This window comes from Dendropsophus ebraccatus, chromosome 3, assembly GCF_027789765.1.
Source record: "Dendropsophus ebraccatus isolate aDenEbr1 chromosome 3, aDenEbr1.pat, whole genome shotgun sequence".
NCBI lineage: Eukaryota > Metazoa > Chordata > Amphibia > Anura > Hylidae > Dendropsophus > Dendropsophus ebraccatus.
The window spans coordinates 79931221-79950292 of NC_091456.1; the positions used below are offsets into that span (position 1 = coordinate 79931221).

The window sequence follows — 19072 nt, forward strand, 5'->3', positions numbered from 1 at the left end:
TGAGGCTGTATAGCAACCAAAACCAGGAGTGGATTGAAAACACAGAAAGGCTATGTTCACATAATGTTGTAATTGAGTGGATGGCCGTCATTTAATGGCAAATTTTTGCTGTTATTTTAAAACAACGGCTGTTATATTGAAATAATGGCAGTTATTTACCGTTATATGACGGCCATCCACTCAATTTCAACATTGTGTGAACAGAGCCTTTCTGTGTTTTCAATCCACTCCTGGTTTTGGTTGCTATGAGGACCTGACTTGAGGACCAAATACTGCCTGAAGTATACAGTGTGTGAACCCAGCCTAAGGCTGCGTTCACACTACGTATATTTCAGTCAGTATATGTATATTTCAGTCAGTATATTTCAGTCAGTATTGCAACCAAAACCAGGAGTGGATTAAAAACAGAAAGGCTCTGTTCACACAATGTTGAAATTGAGTGGATGGCCGCCATATAACAGTAAATAACTGCCATTATTTCAATACAACAGCCGTTGTTCTAAAATAACAGCAAATATTTGCCATTAAATGGCGGCTATCCACTCAATTTCACCATTGTGTGAACAGATCCTTTCTGTGTTTTCAATCCACTCCTGGTTTTGGTTGCAATATGAGGACCACAATACTGACTGAAATATACGTAGTGTGAACCCAGCCTTCGGGTGCGTGCACACTACGGAATTGCCGCATATAACCCGTGGCGTATTCCGCCACTCGTCCCCGCTCGCGGCGGCGCGCATTTCCGCCCGTGCCATAGACACTATTCTGTGCACGGGTGCATTCCGCGTTCTGTCGAAAGAATTGACATGGTTATACGCGGCAATTCCGTAGTGTGCACGCACCCTAAGGCTGGGTTCACAATACGTATATTTCAGTCAGTATTGTGGTCCTCATATTGCAACCAAAACCAGGAGTGGATTAAAAACACAGAAAGGATCTGTTCACACAATGTTAAAAATTGAGTGGATGGCAGCCGTATAACAGTAAATAATGGCCATTATTTCAATATAACAGCCGTTGTTTTAAAATAACAGCAAATATTTGCCATTAAATGGCGGCCATCCACTCAATTTCAACATTGTGTGAACAGATCCTTTCTGCGTTTTCAATCCACTCCTGGTTTTGGTTGCAATATGAGGACCACAATACTGACTGAAATATACGTATTGTGAACCCAGCCTAATAAAGGAAAGCACTCAGCAGCACATCTGGTACACCTTGGCCTAATGGTAATCCTATAGCTAGCTGGGTAACAACCCAGAGCCTGGCTTTGTTTGCTCGGCTTCTAAATTGCTCGATAATCATTTTGCTTTTGTTTGCAAACACATTATTGAGTTTCGGTGACTAAGCTTGATACAATATTATTGGATGCTGTAGCTCTTGTTTTAGCATATATTTTCCTGTATACAGTGGCTTGTCAGAATATATTTACACATGGCAGATTGCAGACATTTCTGGGACTGCAGATCAATTCCATTAACTACATAGGTTCCTCAGAAGCACATGAGTTTCTCAGTATTAGGGTATAAACTCACACGGCATATACGCTGCGTATTTACTGTTGCGATACGCAGCAGATACGCAGCAGATTAGATCTAAATAACTGAACACAGCATCTAATCTGCTGCGTATACGGTGTGTGGATTTGTACCCTAAGGTTACAAATCCACACACCGTATACGCAGCAGATACGCAACAAATACGCAGCAGATTTGATGGTTTAGATTTGATGCTGTGTTCAGTTATTTAGATCTAATTTGCTGCGTATGGCAGCAGTAAATATGCTGCGTATACGGTGTGTGGGTTTATACCCTTATGCTGCATTTACATGGAACGATTATCGTTCGAATTTGCACGATAACGATCGAATTCGAACGATCATACGTGTAAATGCAGCGAACGATCAAACGACGAGCGAGAAATCGTTCATTTTGAGCTTACAACATGTTCTTAAATCGTCCGCAAAAAATTCGCAGATTGTTCCGTGTAAACAGTCGTTCACCAATTAACCTATGTGCGAGATAGGCTTAAGTGATCGCAAAACGATTTTTCCATATGATATATCGTTCTGTCTAATCGCTGATCGTTATAAAAAAAAATTGTTACTTCGAAATCGTTAATTGTACGATCGGGTGAATTATCGCTCCGTGTAACGCAGCATTATTCAGATGAATAAACCTGCCATGCATAACAATACCCCTAGGCCTCCTTCATATGCAGGTGTCGTGAGGTATCCCACTCTGCCTATACGTTACCCAATGTCAAAAAAGGATTTTGTATATAATGTTTGGAATACCAAAGGGGGGTATTATTCCCTTCACCAGCAGTTCGCTACTAAAACTTTTTTTTTTTTTGTTGCATAGCCCCCCTGCTTGCGCATGTTGTACAAACTGAGTTTCACTTGGCAAGGAATTATAAATTACCCCCAGTAACATAACATGAATAATGAATAACATAACATAGCACACATGCCAACTGTGTGACATATATATATGTATATGTGTGTGTATATATATATATATATATATATATATATATATATATATATATATATATATATATATATAATTATAATGTTCTGCAATAATGTACATACATTGTCATCTCTCACATTGGTCCCTGTGCCACATTGGGGCTTACACTATCAGTATGTTTTTGGAGCAGGTGAAAAATTTGTACAAAAAAAGTTTGCAAACTCTTCACAAATTTCATGAAGAAGTTAGGCTTGGGTAGGACTGCGTTTTTGTAGTCCGTTTAATGGTGGTTTTACACGGAACAATTATCGGTCGAATTTGTGCGATAACAATCGCATTTGAGCGATAATCGTTAATTTTGACCTTTCCACAAGTTCTTAAATCGTCGTTGGTTGTTTGCGAAAAATTCACAGGTCATTCTGTGTAAACAGTCTTTCACCGATTTAACCTATGTGTGTGAGAGGCTTAAGCGATCGCAAAACGATTTTTCTGTACGATATATCATTCCGTCTAAACGCTTATCGTTATGAAAAACACATTGTTTATTCGAAATTGTTAATCGTGCGATCGGGTGATTAATCGCTCCGTGTAAAAGTACCATAACTTCCTGAAACATTAGCAGCTGGGTCTAGTAGCTATTGTAGCATACTTCTGGTCATGTGCTTTCTTTATTATCTGATACATTCTTTGATGTATGTCGCACATGTGAAGTGTATTAGACTCCTTACTAAGTAGCTTGTTGAGTTTACTTGTGACTTGTGAGGAGGGCTTGTCTGCTTATCTGTCACACACGGAGAGCTGGTGGGAGGGCCCTGGGAAGGCTAGAGAAGTCATGCACACTGGATAAACAGCTAATCCCCCCCACCCTTCTCCCTTACCATAGAGGCAGTCAGGTTAACCTATCTGCACTATGTATGGAGAGGCGTGGATGTGGCTCCAGGGTGGAGCTGGCTGCATTGTCACTTGTCAAAGTCTTCCCACCCATACAGTTGCCTGGAGTGAATGGTGGCCCGTACTGTCCTGATGAGTGGCATCTGAAGGCCAGCTACTTCTGTCCTGTGAGTATCTGTAGCTGAATATGAGCTGTGAGAGAGTCTCCCTACATTATATACAAATGCAGCAAGTATAGAAAGTATATTTCAGCTAGAATTACTAAGCAAACTATCCCAAGAGTTTATCTATAGCAATTCTTTGTGATTGTGTGTGTGTATGTATATATGTATGTATATATAATCATTTGAAAGTGACAAGCATGCAACTGAGATTCCCGTAGTCTTGCGCTACGTTTTTATTTATTTATGCTACCATTCCTGTTTTGTGACTTTTTTTTTTTTACTACTTTTTCTCTTTGACGTCTTTGTAGAAAAAGCCTTGAATACTGTGTAGAAGACCACTCTTCAATGGGCTTACAGTATAACTCTTGCAGGGCCATCCAGGTTTTTATTTTTTTTGTCTTTATGGCAGTAAGAATCTTTGTTGTTAATAATCTTTTTTTTAGTACTTGGTTCAATTACCTTTATTTAGTAAGGGCGGGTTCACACAATGTCCACGGAATTCCGTCAGCTGTCCGCCCGCACATCTGGGCGCCTTTCCGCCGGCCCCATAGACACCAATCTATGGGCCGGCGTATTCCGCTCTACGCTGAAAGAAGTGTCATGTCACTACTTTTAGCGGATCGCAGAATACGCCGGCCCATAGAATGGTGTCTATGGAGCCGGCGGAAAAGCGCGTGCCCGTGCTGACGGAATTCCGCGGACATTGTCGGCGCGAATTCCAAAGTGTGAACCCGCCCTAATAGTTAGAGATGAGTATAAATTGAGCATTTGAATACTGGTAGCTGCAGAAGTTGGATGCAGTCCTAGGTAGTCCTGGAAAATATGGATACAGCCATAGGCTGTTGTTTTCATCTCTAGTAATAATACATGGATAATAATGGAATTTTCATTCATGTGCCTCTTGCAGGTGTGCAGAAAGATGAGCTATAAGGAGATGTTTGGCAGCACTGAGAGTAGATATTGTGAGGACTGCTCACCCGTCATTCAGCCATAACATTTAAACTACTGACAGGTGATGTGAACTTTTTTTCATGCTTGCACATGAAAAAATCTAGCCTAGGCCACTTTAACCCCAGGTATAGTCTGGCTTGAGGGTATACTCGAGTCTATTACACCAGGAGTGAATGCGTGACACGCAGGCTTCTCCCAGCTCATTCTCCTCATCAGTGGTGATCTGAACATTCAGACCTAGACTGATCAAAACTTTTGACAGTGCCTATTAAGTTGTTTATCAGGTTTTTTTTGTATGGGCAACAACACAAATGCTAATAAGCAGTTTACAAACCGGCTGTTTTTTTTTTTTTTGTGTTTTTGTTTTTAATTTTATGTAAATGGCCCAAAAACTTGTGAGAAAACATCCCAAAACTGCCCAAAAGAAGTCACTTGTACTGCATGTCAACTGATGGGTTTTTTTTATTTGGTAAAATGAAGCCTTACACCGCAAAATAAAGCCAAAAATCAGTGTGATCATAGCCTAAGGGCAGTTTAAGCCACCTCTAATGCAATTTAGCATCCATGTTATGTCTTTAGTAACGGAAAGACAGGAGATCCAGATATTGTGGCATTACTCATCTAGGGTACAGCAGCTAGAGAGATGACTTTACCATTTGCTCCTGAAGTGATTGGATCGCCCACCATTGTTTTGTTTCCTTTTTGGCACTGGGCACATAACCCAAGTCCAGCATACAGTATATGATGCTAAGTGTATAATACAGCTGAAGAGCTATTTTTGGCTATATTAGAAAGTACTATCCTTGTGCTTTCCAATGTCTGGCTATCCTATGTATTGGTGTATTACTAAATTTACTATGGGATACGAAGGCAGACAAATGTAGACACTGTCCACCATACCTGTCAGGGGAATATTGGTGTCATTCATGGCCGTCCATGAACAGAGAGAGCAGAAGTAGTGTCATCCCAGAATACATGAAACCATGGCCCCTAGTGACAGGAGCAGGAGGGGGCCACAAGGGATATGTCTGTAACCCAGTCCTTTCCTGTGGAGTGGGGATTGATGTAAGGTAGGAGATTGTGCTTCATGCATTATGTAAAAGTGCTATGGGTGATTGAGAAGCTTAGGGAACATAATAAGGAACAATATATGTGGTGGTAAGCTTGTGTGTGACTAATATCCTGGCTGATCTGTCTTCACCTTTCTAGGATCTGCTTCTACTCTAAGGGTATAAACCCACACACCGTATATGCAGCGTATTTACTGCTGCGATACGCAGCAAACTCGCAGCAAAATCGCAGCAAAATCGCAGCAGATTAGATCTAAATAACTGAACACAGCATCAAATCTGTACCAACAAATCTGCTGCGTATTTGTTGCATATCTGCTGCATATACGGTGTGTGGGTTTATACCCTAAAGGATATTTTGCAGCTTAAAGAGGAACATACAATCCAAACTTTCCCTTTGTTTTTTTTCCTGTAGTGTACTTAAACACACAGCTTTCTTAAAGGAATCCTCCAGACAAGGCTAATCCTACTGGGTTATGCTGAGAGCAGTCTGCAGTAAGCATTGCATAGTGTAACCATTTTTTGAGAGGTGCAATTAGGGCTAGGGATACATGCCACCATTACAACTAATAAAACGGAATATGATCCCATTGCAGCACTTAAAGGGGAACTCCAAAGACTTTTGCTAATACATTGCTTAAAGGGGTTATCCAGCGCTACAAAAACATGGCCACTTTTCCCCCTACTGTTGTCTCCAGTTTAGGTGCGGTTTGCAATTAAGCTCCATTTACTTCAATTGAACTGAGTTTCAAAACCCCACCCAAACTGGAGAAAACAGTAGGAGGAAAGTGGCCATGTTTTTGTAGCGCTGGATAACCCCTTTACATAAAGTTATACTAAATTTAAATATAACTTCATTAAAGTAAATGTAAAGGATATTTCTTGGATGGCTGTCATTTCGAGGTAAATTACGACCTTATTTTACAAAATTACAGCTGTAAATAAAGGGCATGGTGAATATTATATGGCTGTTATTCAATACGGTGTGTACACTGATGGACAATTTTCCATTCACTTCAATAGGGCACTTAATTTTTTGCTGTGACTTTTACGTTGTGTGAACATACCCATAGTTTTCCTTTATATAATGGCCACTTCTGTTGAGTGGCAGCAGTAAGGGGCGACACATTCACACAGGGAGATGTGCCGCCAACCAAAAATAGTTTTTAGAGCCGCAGGGTCCTTTTGATCGGCCACCAAGCTACATGTTGGTCAGCTGATCACTGGGTCTTTTACACAGGACAGCAATCCCCCCCCCCCCTTCACTTCGCTTGTGGCAATTGTTAGGCCATATTCTGTGTTGTCTCAGGTTTACATCACAGATTAAGAGCCCAATGCTTGACAGAATCCATATCCTCAGTAAGTTGTTGGGATATTACATACCCCATTCACATGCACCAGAAACAATCCATGTGGAATAGTGAATGCGTTGTGGATTTGAAGATCCCCCACTATGTTTAGAGTTGCTGAAGCCTCCACATTAAAAATTCACATATTAGGCTAGGTTCACACTGCGTTTTCAGCATCCGTTTAACGGATCCGTTTTTTTTAACGTCCAGAAAAATAGGGTCAGCAACGTTTTTTGGTCCGTTTTGATCCGTCAAAAAAAACGGATCCGTTTTTTTTTTATAATGGAAGTCAATGGAAAAACGGATGCACACAAATGAATCCGTTTTTTGCAATCCGTTTTTCATGCGTTTTTTTTGCAAAAAACGGATGCGTTAAACGGATGCTGAAAACGCAGTGTGAACCTAGCCTTACCCCATTGAATTACAATGTGGATCCACTGGGCCAGGTGTGTGGCAGGATCCTGTGAAGAATGACCGATCAGAGACACCTGAACACAGCCGCTACAGCTCCTAGTATAGCCCCCAGTCTGCTGATGGCCCTTCCTGCTGGGTCCTCTACCATAGCATCATAGAAGAGAGCTGAGGTTTATGCCGCCCTTTAGCACAGTTTCAGATCTCTTCTGGCACTGTACTGATTTTCTATAGAATATACTGTATTTGGGAACTGAGACTTCACCTTTGATACAGTGGATTTGCTGAGACAAAGTTCTCTGCTGGGCTGGCTCTAGCTCTGGGATAGGGAAGGGGGATGGGTAGTCACACATTGCCAGGCTTTCTGCTGAGTCACTGGCCTAGTGTTGTTTTTTTTTTTTTATTGTTTTTCAGACTTATCACACGTCTATCTCTATAGGACATTGTTACATAAAACTGTATTGTTCCTTGTGAGAAGCTACATGATCTGTGACCTCACATTGTCGATTTTCAGATGCTCATGTTTAGCTGGCTTAGGCCCCTATTACATGGGGCGACTGAGAGGAGCAAACGAACGCTGTCATTGCTGTTGCTCCTCATACCCTGAGTATAGGGGGGCTGCAGGGGGCTGCAGGGGGCCGCCTGGGTGATCGCTAGATTGTCCGGGTAGCCCATAGCAGAGAGCAGCGGTCTCCTATTCCACGGAGAGACGGCAGCGGATCGTTGCTATATTAGTCGTTTGTCTTTCAACATGTTAAAAGACAAACGACTGCAACGATCAGCCGAAATCGTTAATGTCGGCTGATCGTTGCCTTCTATTACACAAGCCGATTATTGGCTGTAACGGCCGATAATCATTTTGTGTAATAGGGCCTTTAGGGGATTACTTGTGGTTTATACTATTGCTGAGTACTGGAGGACCGCATAAACACCCAGTTCATGGCATGGACGCCCAACCCTTTTTTATTACCAGTCCTTGCAGCAGTCATTGTCCCATGCTGGTAGAAGACCTTTGACCTTCTGGCAGGGGTTTGCACTATGGACAACCTGTTAAAGGCTATCTCCACTTTGGAGGGTCTGTTAGAAGTGTCCAATAAACTGATCACCAAGTGTCAAGAGCTGCCCGACTGTTTAGTTGCCACCTTATATATTGCTTCCCAATAAAAGGAAGCTTGGGGGGGGGGGGGAGAGAGTTATCAAAAATGGCACATCTGTGCGTAGGTCTTATCTAAATCCCTGCCCATGTGTTCTGGAGCTAGTGTAGATTTTTGCTATGAATTTTGGTATAAATTATGGTAAACCAGACATGGCAGAAGGCCACGCCACATGTTTTTTGTCAATGTATGATACAGCCCCCAGTTACAAGATAATCTGTCCAATTCACTTCACCTGTTCTTGAGGTTTTTAAGGGGCATTCTGACAACTTTTTTAATTTTTTTTAAATAAATAATGCTCCTGATGGGCTAAAAAAACAAAAAACAAAAAAAAACACAACAACTGTACTCTCCTTTGCTGTTCACATAATGCACACCAGGATCCGGCTGCTCAGTACTGCTTGGTATCGGCACAAGAAAGTGAGTTAGGGCACTGACAGTACAGTGGATGGTGGGTAAGTTTTTTTTTTTTGTTTGTTTGTTTTTTTTAACTTATTTGATTGGGTTTTGTTTTTTTTTTCTTTCCCAACATGAAGTGTTAAGTATGGCAATACACTGACCAGAGTTAGAAAACATGGTTAAAAAATAATAATTTTTGTGACGCTCATTTGCCCTCTGCAGCATAGCATTTCTCAGAAGAATACAAATCTGCTGCTGTGAACTTTGGCCTTGTTTCTCAGATTAGCTTTCTACATGTTGGACTTGAAACAAAGGTTTTTGCTGAGCAAGCCTTTTTCTTGTTTACCCTTCACCTTTTGGAACAAGATTGTTACTCATACAGTAGACTCTTTGTAGGGTTCTTTTAGATCTATGATTGCTATAACATTTTGTGTTCACTCATTACATCCCTGAGAAGCAATATTCTATGGCTGACAGTTCTCATAGTCCTATCCGGGTGGTAAAATGAAGATAAAGAATTAAAGGGGTACTCCAGAAGGAGTAAATTATAGTTTTGAAACAGTTGTCAGAAGATTTTTAAATTCTAAAATTTCAAGCTTTCCAGTACATGTCATCTGCTGTATGTCATGCAGGAAGTGGTCTATTCTTTCCATTCTATGACAGTGATACCTGTCTGCTGCTACCTCTGTACATGATAGGAACTGTCCAGAGCAATATAGGTTTCCTATGGGGATTTTCTACTGCTCTGGACAGTTCCTGTCAGGGACAGAGGTGGCAGCAGAGAGCTCTGTCAGACTCAAAAGAAAAACACCACTTCATGTAGGGCATACAGCAGCTAATAAATACTGGAAGATGATTTCTTTTTTTAATAGAAGTAAGTTACAAATCTGACACCAATTAATTTGAAAACTATATTTTTTCTCTGGAGAACCAAACAGGCTGAAGGCCCTATTACACAAAATGATCGTCTTGTGTAATAGAAGGCAATGATCAGCCGACATGAACGATGATGGCTGATCGTTCCAGTCGTTTGTCTCTCAACATGTTGAAAGACTAACGACTAATAAAGCAACGATCTGCTGCCATCATTCCGTGGAATAGGAGCCAGCAGCAGCAGACCACCGCTATCTTCTGGGCTGCCTGGACGATCTAGCGATCACCCCGGCAGCTCCCCGCGGCCCCCCTGTACTCACCCCAGGGAACGAGGAGCGACAGCGCTCCTTGGCTCCTCTCGAGACCACATAATCTTACCAATGAAGTGTATTATTGTGGATATTTCATTACGGTTAGTATTTTGTCATGTCATCTTTACGTTTTATCACCATGTGCGGTTGTTTAGGTGTGGGTTCAGCAAAGCTGGTGAAGTATGTGGAGTCTATGGTTACCCACATTGTCTTCAGCGTCTGCTTTAGTTCATTAATGTTGCAGGGTCCTCTTTTTGAACCTTGTGTGTTTTTTTTTTTTGTTTTTTTTTGTTGTTTTTTTTATATAAATTCCAGCCATTTTCTTTGGGTAAGGTCAGGGAAATTACCTGGCGTCTCTAACATTAGAATGTTCTGGTCATTGAGAAACTGTCTCAGCCTTGGCTTTATGAGCAGGGGCTCCATCATACATAAAGGAACCACACAGAAATTAAGCAATTGTTCTTCCAAAAGATTAATATAAATGCCTGCTTTTATACTTACATTCTTGGAAAGAAAGGGAAATCATGACTTGGATTTTACATGGGTAAAAAATTTTGCCACACAGCTGTAAAGATTTTTTTTTTTTTTTTTTTTTGCCTGCAGTGTATATTGGTGTTTAACCAAATCTTCATACTGCATGTATGCCAGTCCTGCAGCAGGGTTCACACTACCTGTTCCAATAATTGCCAGGTTAGTATACCAAGCATTATGCTGATAAACCTATGTGATAATTTTCCTTGTTTTATTTTTTTTTTTTAGGTCTGGAAGGAAGTGAAGGAAGAATTATGAGTAACCCCTTTCAGCATCTAGTGGAGCCACTGAACCCTGAAGATCCCAACAAAAAGTTCTTCAATCTTCATAAGTTGAATGACCCCAGATATGGTAGGTGCTTATTTTGCAAGTGTTTTTCAGTGGCTTGATCACAGGTACAACTTACTCTAATATTGTGTGCTGTCCCTTTACCCCGGGGCTGCAGTTAACCCCATCAGTGCCAGCTCTAATCTGAGCAAAAATATCTGTATTTTTAATATGGTACTTTTCACTAAAGATTGCAAAATGGGTAGAAAATTGTGCACTAAGGAGGTGTTAATGCTTGGTTCGGGCAATGTGAATAGGAGTCTGAGGAGGTATGAATTATGTTCAGGGGGTGTAAATTGGAAGCTCCTAATGAAACCCCCTAGCCTAATATTCACACCACTTTGCAATAAAATGTCACCCATCTGACAACTCAATAAAAAGTACAGTCAACCAACCATGAACAGGGGGACATAATAAGAAAGTAAACACTGTCTGCTTTACATAATGCTCAGAGCTGCAGTTAAAGGAGAAGTCAGGTGAAAATTTTTATTAAAGTATTTTATTGCTCCACAAATCTCCAATATACACTTATTACGGGAAATGCTTATAAAGTGTTTTTTTCCCTGCACTTACTACTGCATCAAGGTTTCACTTCCTGGATAAAATGGTGATGTCACGATCCGACTCCCAGAGCTGTGCAGGCTGTGGCTGCTGGAGATGATGATGGCAGGGGGATGCTCAGTGTCCCTCCAGTGCCCTGTGTCCCTCAGTGTCCCCCTGCCATCATCCTCTCCAGCAGCCACAGCCCGCACAGCTCTGGGAGTTGGGTCGTGACATCACCATGTTATCCAGGAAGTGAAACCGTGATGCAGTAGTAAGTGCAGGGAAAAAGCACTTTATAAGCATTTCCCGTAATAAGTATATATTAGTAATTTGTATAACTTTTGGGGGGCAATACAATACTTTAATAAAAATTTACGCTGGACATCTCCTTTAAGAGACTGGTATATCATCTGGTGTATTTTCCCTCTCCGATATCTGAAGGCTGTTTGCAAAGTGATAAAGGGGTGGGGGAGGGAGTAAGGGGTGCGTGCTGCAGCTCAGCACCTCCTTTAGGACAGAGAGCTTGGACGTAAATCATGATTTTTTCATATGGCAAACAGTCATGCACTTTTAGATCAGTATGATTTGTTTTATCACTGATGAGCTATCCACCCATGTCTTCAGCTCTGAGCATCATATAGAGCTGGCAGATTCCCTATAAAATAAATGAGGACTGGAGCTATGCCGTAATGACGTGTCAGAAGACTTTAGTTAACGTGTTTGTTGCCACGACCCCCCCCCCCCCCCCCCAAAAAAAAAAAAAAGTGTTTTTGACATTCACAACATTTTAGCTTTCTGGGTCTAAGTGTTCTGACCTTGACTGACTTGTAGAACGAGTGCAAAGGCCACGCTAAGTAATGACTGATCAATCCAGGTTGTAACACTTGGACCCCAACCGATAAAACTTTTGATTTGTTATATATATATATATATATATATATATATATATATATATATATATATATATATATATATATATATAATATCTTATACTTTTATTTTGTGTTGGTGCCCATTTAAATTGAAACTTCATGAGCATTTGTTCTGTTGTCAGTAGAGATAAGCGCATCTTAAGTATGCTCAAGTCTGATTGTTCAGCATTTGAACACTGATGGCTAAAGAATTTGAATGTAGGCCTAGGATAGTCTGGGAAAACAGGAATGCAGCCTATGGCTGTATCCATGTTTTCCAGGCAGCCTTAGGGCGTCATCTGTCTTCAGCCACAATCGGTGAACTCTAGTGATCAGACCTTTCTGAGCCAATATTGGTCTATACATGAACCTCTGAGTGATGGCAAAGAGGTCTGACCACTGTTTTGTTATTGTGGTCAGACGTCACCAGTGTAAACTTATGACATAACAGAACGTAATTTTGACCAAACTATTCTTTTTGCTTTTCAGTCCGTTTACCATTCTCCATTAGAGTCCTCCTGGAGTCAGCCATCAGGAATTGTGATGAATTTCTTGTAAAAAGCAAAGATGTTGATAATATCCTAAACTGGAAAGTCACTCAGTATGAAAATGTGGAAGTCCCATTCCGTCCAGCCAGAGTTATTCTGCAGGACTTCACGTAATACCTTGACTTTTTTTATTCATTCAGTAAATACGATATATACTAATGTTTCATTGCATTCACACACATTGACTAACTTTGACTCTTGGAATCCTACTGCTGCTTCTGTGTGGGGAAAAAAGTCAGTCTCTATGGAGCCCTTCATGTGAGGAAAGCATAAGGAGACTGAAAGAAGACACTGTATGATTCGCAGAGCCTGCACACAGATCATGTGAAGGGCCAGAAAAGAACTAGTCTTTTATAATCAGCTGATAAAGCTATTAGTAAGAAGAATAGTGACACCACAAATTACCTGATGAACATTAGTAAAGAGGCAGAAGATAAATCTTTTTGAGTCCTTTTTTTACTTGTTAAACCACTGTAAGGTTCCTATTTGACAATGCGATCTTTAACAATTAGCAATTAATGATAAACAATCTTATTTGCCATTGTTTATCATTAACCTAAAATCACCATATTACAAAAAACGATAGTCGTTAGTTACGATTGTTACTACAATCGTTTACTCCATATGATCCCAGCAAAAGAAAGAACGATTTGAAATGACACTGAACGATCAGTGAGCGAATGTGGAATTACAGCAAACGTTTTACAAAGTGTAAACAATGATTTTGAACGATCAACGACACACGAACAATTTTTTTATTGTTGCCTGCAATTACACAGGAATCTGCAGATGAAAAATCAGCCATAATGCCTTAAGGCCCTATTACACTAAGCAATTACGGACGATAATCGCTTGGTGTAATAGCTAGTGTTAAAAGGCAACCATCAGCCAAAGTGCACAATGTCAACTGATCTTTGTCTTTCAACATGTTTAAAAAAAAAAAAAAAAAAGTCATCGATAACGACAGCCTGCAGGCAAGCGCCCCGTGGCAGCATCTCCTATACTCCCCCTCCCTCCTGCTCTTACGCGCTGGAAACAAGGAGCAAGTGGAAGTGGGGAACGAGGAACAAGCAGGCGCTGATCTGACAGGTCAGCGCTCGCCTGCTCCTCCTGATCAGCCCGTGTAATAGGGCCTTAAGTCATGTGGCAGCAGTGCATAATTGCTGTAGTGTCTACAGTGATAGTTCCATTCAGAAGTGCTGTAGAACTGTATATCATTAGCCATTTGGCTAAAATAAGAGCTTCATGGGCTCAAATTCTACTATTTTTGAAAACTTTGCTCCCTGTGAAGGTTCCATCAGGCAGTCTGACTTCTGAATTCTTCATCATCTCTACATTGCAATTTATATTAAAACCTGATAATTCTTTGTCAGCTCATAATTTTATGCACATATTTATTTTCAGAGGTGTCCCTGCAGTGGTGGATTTTGCAGCAATGCGGGATGCAGTAAAACGATTAGGAGGAGATCCAGAGAAAATTAACCCTGTTTGCCCGGCAGACTTGGTGATCGACCATTCCATACAAGTTGATTTCAACAGGAGGTGAGACGGTTCCTAAAAAGGTCTCATTTGCATGCTTTGCTAACTTTCTGCATGAATTGAATACATGCCTGACTCTGTGAGCACAAAATATTTACACTCTCCATGATGCTAGAAATCTGCAAAGCTATCCTTTCATCTGCAACTCAACAAATGTGACTATAAAACAAAAAATGTGCACAAAGTGATTTGGCCAACATGCTAGATTGCTTAAAGGGATTGCCTATGTCTTGTAATCTCATCACTTGAAGGGGGTGAGCTGTACTAACATGGGTGAGAACTAGTGATGAGTGAACTTAATGAACATTTGGGTTCACCCAAACACTCAACATTTTACTCCCAGGGGCTGGAGAAGTTGGATGCAGCCCTAGGGCTTCCAGGAAAACATGGATACAGCTTATAGCTGACTCCCTAGGGCTACATCCAACTTTCTGGGGGGAAATGTAGATCCTTTAGGACAACCCCTTTAAAAAAATTGAGTTCCTAGTGCATGGAAATCTGCAAAAAAGCCTTACAGATTCTTTCACTGCGCAAGTCTGGGTGCATGCAAGACCTGCTCAGAAGCATAGGTGACGGACGCTTGAAGAGGAGCCATCTACAGAACATCCTCTTTTGCATGCCTAGCCAAAATGTCAACTTCAGAAAAATAAATGTTGCTTTTATCTGCACATCTCCTCCTTCTTATGTCCTATATTTTAGGGAAGACAGCTTACAAAAAAATCAGGATTTGGAATTTGAAAGAAACAGAGAACGATTTGAGTTTCTAAAAGTGAGTATGTAGTACTGATACAGTATTTTTAGCTTGCTGTATTTTAAGACTGTACAATCATACAGTGGTGCCTTGGATTACGAGCATAATTCGTTCCAGGACCATGCTTGTAATCCAAATCACTCTTAAACCAAAGCAAATTTTCCCATAAGAAATCTATGAAATGCAGAAAATTGGTTCCACACCCCAAAATAATGATTTTTTTTATCCTGAATAACATGTAAAACACATGAAACAGCTGAATATGTGATATTATAAGTTACTGTACAGTATAGCAATCAGCATGTGGTGTATAATGTACAGTAAGTGCATTAACCTGAAAAACAGAATGGAGCTGCAGATCCCCATAATGCAATAGTGTAGTACAACAGGCTAGAATAGAGAAGCAGTACCACTGTATTTGTAAAATGTAATAAAAATATGATTTTTATTCCAGTGGGGATCACAGGCCTTTCAGAATATGAGAATCATCCCGCCAGGCTCTGGCATCATTCATCAGGTCAATCTGGAGTATTTGGCTAGAGTAGTTTTTGACCAGGATGGCTTCTACTATCCTGATAGCCTTGTTGGGACAGACTCGCACACCACTATGATCGATGGTCTTGGAGTTCTTGGGTGGGGTAAGTTTAACCTTTTGTTTATAAACCTAAAGAGTAAAAGAACACTGGGCTGATTTGCTTTTGTAAATCTGCACGTAAATTCATGTGGATTTGCTGTGGAAAGGCTGCAGACGCCTTCCTCATTGATTTTATTAGGGAAATCTGGGACTTGAATGGACACATTGCTGATTTTAAAGACTGCACCACAGGTCAATTTCTGTTGGGAACATTTTCACTTGTGTACACGAAGTTTAAAAAATTACATTTACAGTATTTTCCTGTTTAAAAAATTACATTTACAGTATTTTCCTGTGTATAAGACTACTTTTTAACCCAGGAAAAACTTTTCAAAAGTCAGGGGTCGTCTTATACACTGGGTGTTTTCTTATAGGGCGGGTGCTGAAAAACTTAGGAACCGGACTGGAGAATCTGTGATTGTCGCATACAGCGGGGGGAGCTAAAAAATGGGTGCGTCTCTGCTGTATGCGTCGACTGTATGAAGGGCAGAGAAAGCTGCAGGTGTCCGGGGTATGGAAAAAAAGAGATACAGTAGAGTGGCGCTGTGCCCAGAAAAAAAAACACCCCTTTCACCCGTCTGGCCGCCCTTGTATCATACCAGTGTTACTGTACATCCTTTCCTGCCACTTAGATCTTGCTGCTGTCTTATACTCCGAGTATATCCCAAACTGTATATTTATATGGTACTTTCATGGTACTGTAATCTGTGGATTTACCATGTGAATTTCAGTGTAAAGACCTGTTGCATATCAGTGTAGCGTACATTTACCTTTAAGGTTGCCCATACACACTAAACTGTTGTGTCCAGTTGGGATTTGAGAAAGATGACTGTCATGGATGGCCAGTTTAAACAAATGTAACAGACAGTATGAAGTAAAATGTGCATGGATGCATCAGAGAAACAATATGATCTTCCCCCAAGATCTGCCGTTGGGAAAAAATGGAACATTAACCCATAAACACACTAGATAGATGGGATGACCAGCCTTGCTAAAATCTTAAAGCAACCAGGGCAGCATGTCGACAACAATGACTCTTCTGAGAGGCTGAGCACTATTGAAGGGATAAAATACTTAAAGGAGAAGTCCTGTGAAATTGTAAAAAGGGAGGAATGCAGGGAGATGCAGGAAAATAATAAAGTATTCTCACTTGTCACTGTTCCGTGTATGGCCACTCTAGGTACCATTTACAGCCACCTTCAGGTCTTTCAGCTACGTCACATACCCATTTTTTTTTTTTTTTTTTTGGCACCAAGCAAGGCCATCTTGAATGTAAGCTTCTTAGTTTACTATTCATTGGCATTTATTAAATTCTGCTACGCTATATGTGTGTGTTTGTTATATCAGGTGTCGGTGGCATTGAAGCTGAGGCGGTCATGCTGGGCCAACCAATCAGTATGGTGCTACCCGAAGTCATTGGATACAAATTGATTGGGACCCCTCACCATCTAGTGACCTCTACAGACATTGTGCTTACAGTGACTAAGGTATAATTTTTTTCTACTTATCTGGCCTATTTGGTAAAATAAACAAATGAACAAATAAAATACAAATTAATTGCAACATCCCCAAGGTGCAACTTTTCAAGCATTTTCTTCTTGGTGTGAAAGACTCTCTGAATGTCAGCTGTTTCAGAAGCCGTAGAAAGGCCTAATGTGTGTGGTTTTTGTTTCATTTACTGCAGCACCTCCGCCAAGTTGGGGTTGTTGGAAAATTTGTAGAATTTTTTGGCTCCGGAGTGGCACAACTCTCTATTGCTGATCGTGCCACTATTGCCAACATGTGTCCTGAGTATGGAGCCACAGCAGCATTTTTCCCTGTTGATCTGGTCAGTGTTCAGTATCTACATCAAACCGGTAAGAGCAACTCTTTACTATGGTATAAGAAAGTTTTTGTGGTTTAGCAGCAGAGAAGCCATACAGTTTTCAGTCCTGACTTTTGGCCACATGCCATGATCTAATGAATGCCACCCTTGATTTCTGCCGTGTGAAAGAGCTGTATACCTAGTAATCCTATAAATTACATTTCTGACCTCTTCTACATACTTGTAATTGCACTTTGGTTATTTGTCCTTACTTACCACGTGTTGTATGAGAGAATGGCATTCTTGGTGGTATTTGTAAATGGAGAACAGTTTTTTTTTCCCCTTTGCAGTTTATTAGTTTGGGATTAAATTAGGAATCTTGATAGAAGTGACTAAAACTTTGCAAGCTTTGAATGTGGAACAGAAAGACTCATATAAATTACTGTAGTTATGGTTTTGAGCAGGCCTGGACAAATCTTAGCCATGACTAGGAGCCAGCTGCATAGATTGGGAGCCAGCATTGTGTAAGGCATTGTTAGTCCAGACAACCTGGAATTGCCATCAAAAACAAAAAAGTCACTTTTGGTCCCCTCTCTATAGTGAGAAGAGAGCCTGTCCTTGCCCAGAAGGTAGTCCTCAGACGGAATAAGCAAGTCCAGACCCTCGCTTAGAAAAACACTTACAGATAAAATGTTATACAAATTACCAATATACACTTATTACGGGAAATGCTTATAAAGTGATTTTTTTTTTCCCTGCACTTACTACTGCATCAAGGCTTCAATTCCTGGATAACCTGGTGATGTCACGACCCGACTTCCAGAGCTGTGCCTGCTGGAGAGGATGATGGCAGGGGGACACTGAGGGACACAGGGCACTGAAGAGACACTGAGCATCCCTATGCCATCATCCTCTCCAGAAGCCACAGCTCTGGGAGTCTGGTCATCTCCTTTATCATAGCACACATATGCTATTTACATAGTGTGCCAGTCATATATTTCATATTAGAATAGCTGAGCTTAAAGTACTCCGAGTTTGTTTTGGGTGTTTTTTTTCCCCCCATATCTTGCACACTGTCCATCACTAGTCCAACGCCATCTGTTTCAGAAAATCAGTGTTTTCTGTGCCAGGGGAAGTGGTTGGTCTGTCTTGGGTGAGCTGACTTCCTGTGAATTATAGGGTGACGTTACTTTTCATATCCGTTCTGGTTGCTCACAAAGCTCTATCTGTATACAGCTGATACTGCGGTTATACACCTTCACCTAGGCTGTGTTTACACATTGCGTTTTATATAATATAATGTTATTGCTATGTGTCACAGGTCGTGAAGACGATAAAGTGAAATACATTCAGAAGTATTTAGAGGCTGCTGGGCTATTCAGAGACTTCCGTAATATAGACCAGGACCCTGACTTCACTCAGGTAATAGCGGAAACT

The 19072-nt window shown here is 40.8% G+C and overlaps 1 protein-coding gene across 2 annotated transcripts in view; it reads left to right on the forward strand.

The window, feature by feature from the left end:
- Nucleotides 1-19072, forward strand: part of ACO1 (aconitase 1) — a 47982-nt gene that overhangs the window by 4125 nt on the left and 24785 nt on the right. Inside the window, exons 1-9 of one of the 2 annotated variants that reach the window (XM_069962082.1) lie at nt 3431-3532; nt 10807-10929; nt 12849-13017; nt 14312-14449; nt 15146-15215; nt 15652-15835; nt 17179-17318; nt 17516-17687; nt 18957-19057. In XM_069962082.1, the coding sequence (XP_069818183.1) occupies nt 10833-10929; nt 12849-13017; nt 14312-14449; nt 15146-15215; nt 15652-15835; nt 17179-17318; nt 17516-17687; nt 18957-19057 (1071 nt within the window). In that variant the 5' untranslated portion in view covers nt 3431-3532; nt 10807-10832. Of the gene's footprint in view, nt 1-3430; nt 3533-10806; nt 10930-12848; nt 13018-14311; nt 14450-15145; nt 15216-15651; nt 15836-17178; nt 17319-17515; nt 17688-18956; nt 19058-19072 lie in introns of those variants that run through there. The other variant, XM_069962080.1, reaches the window with a different exon arrangement.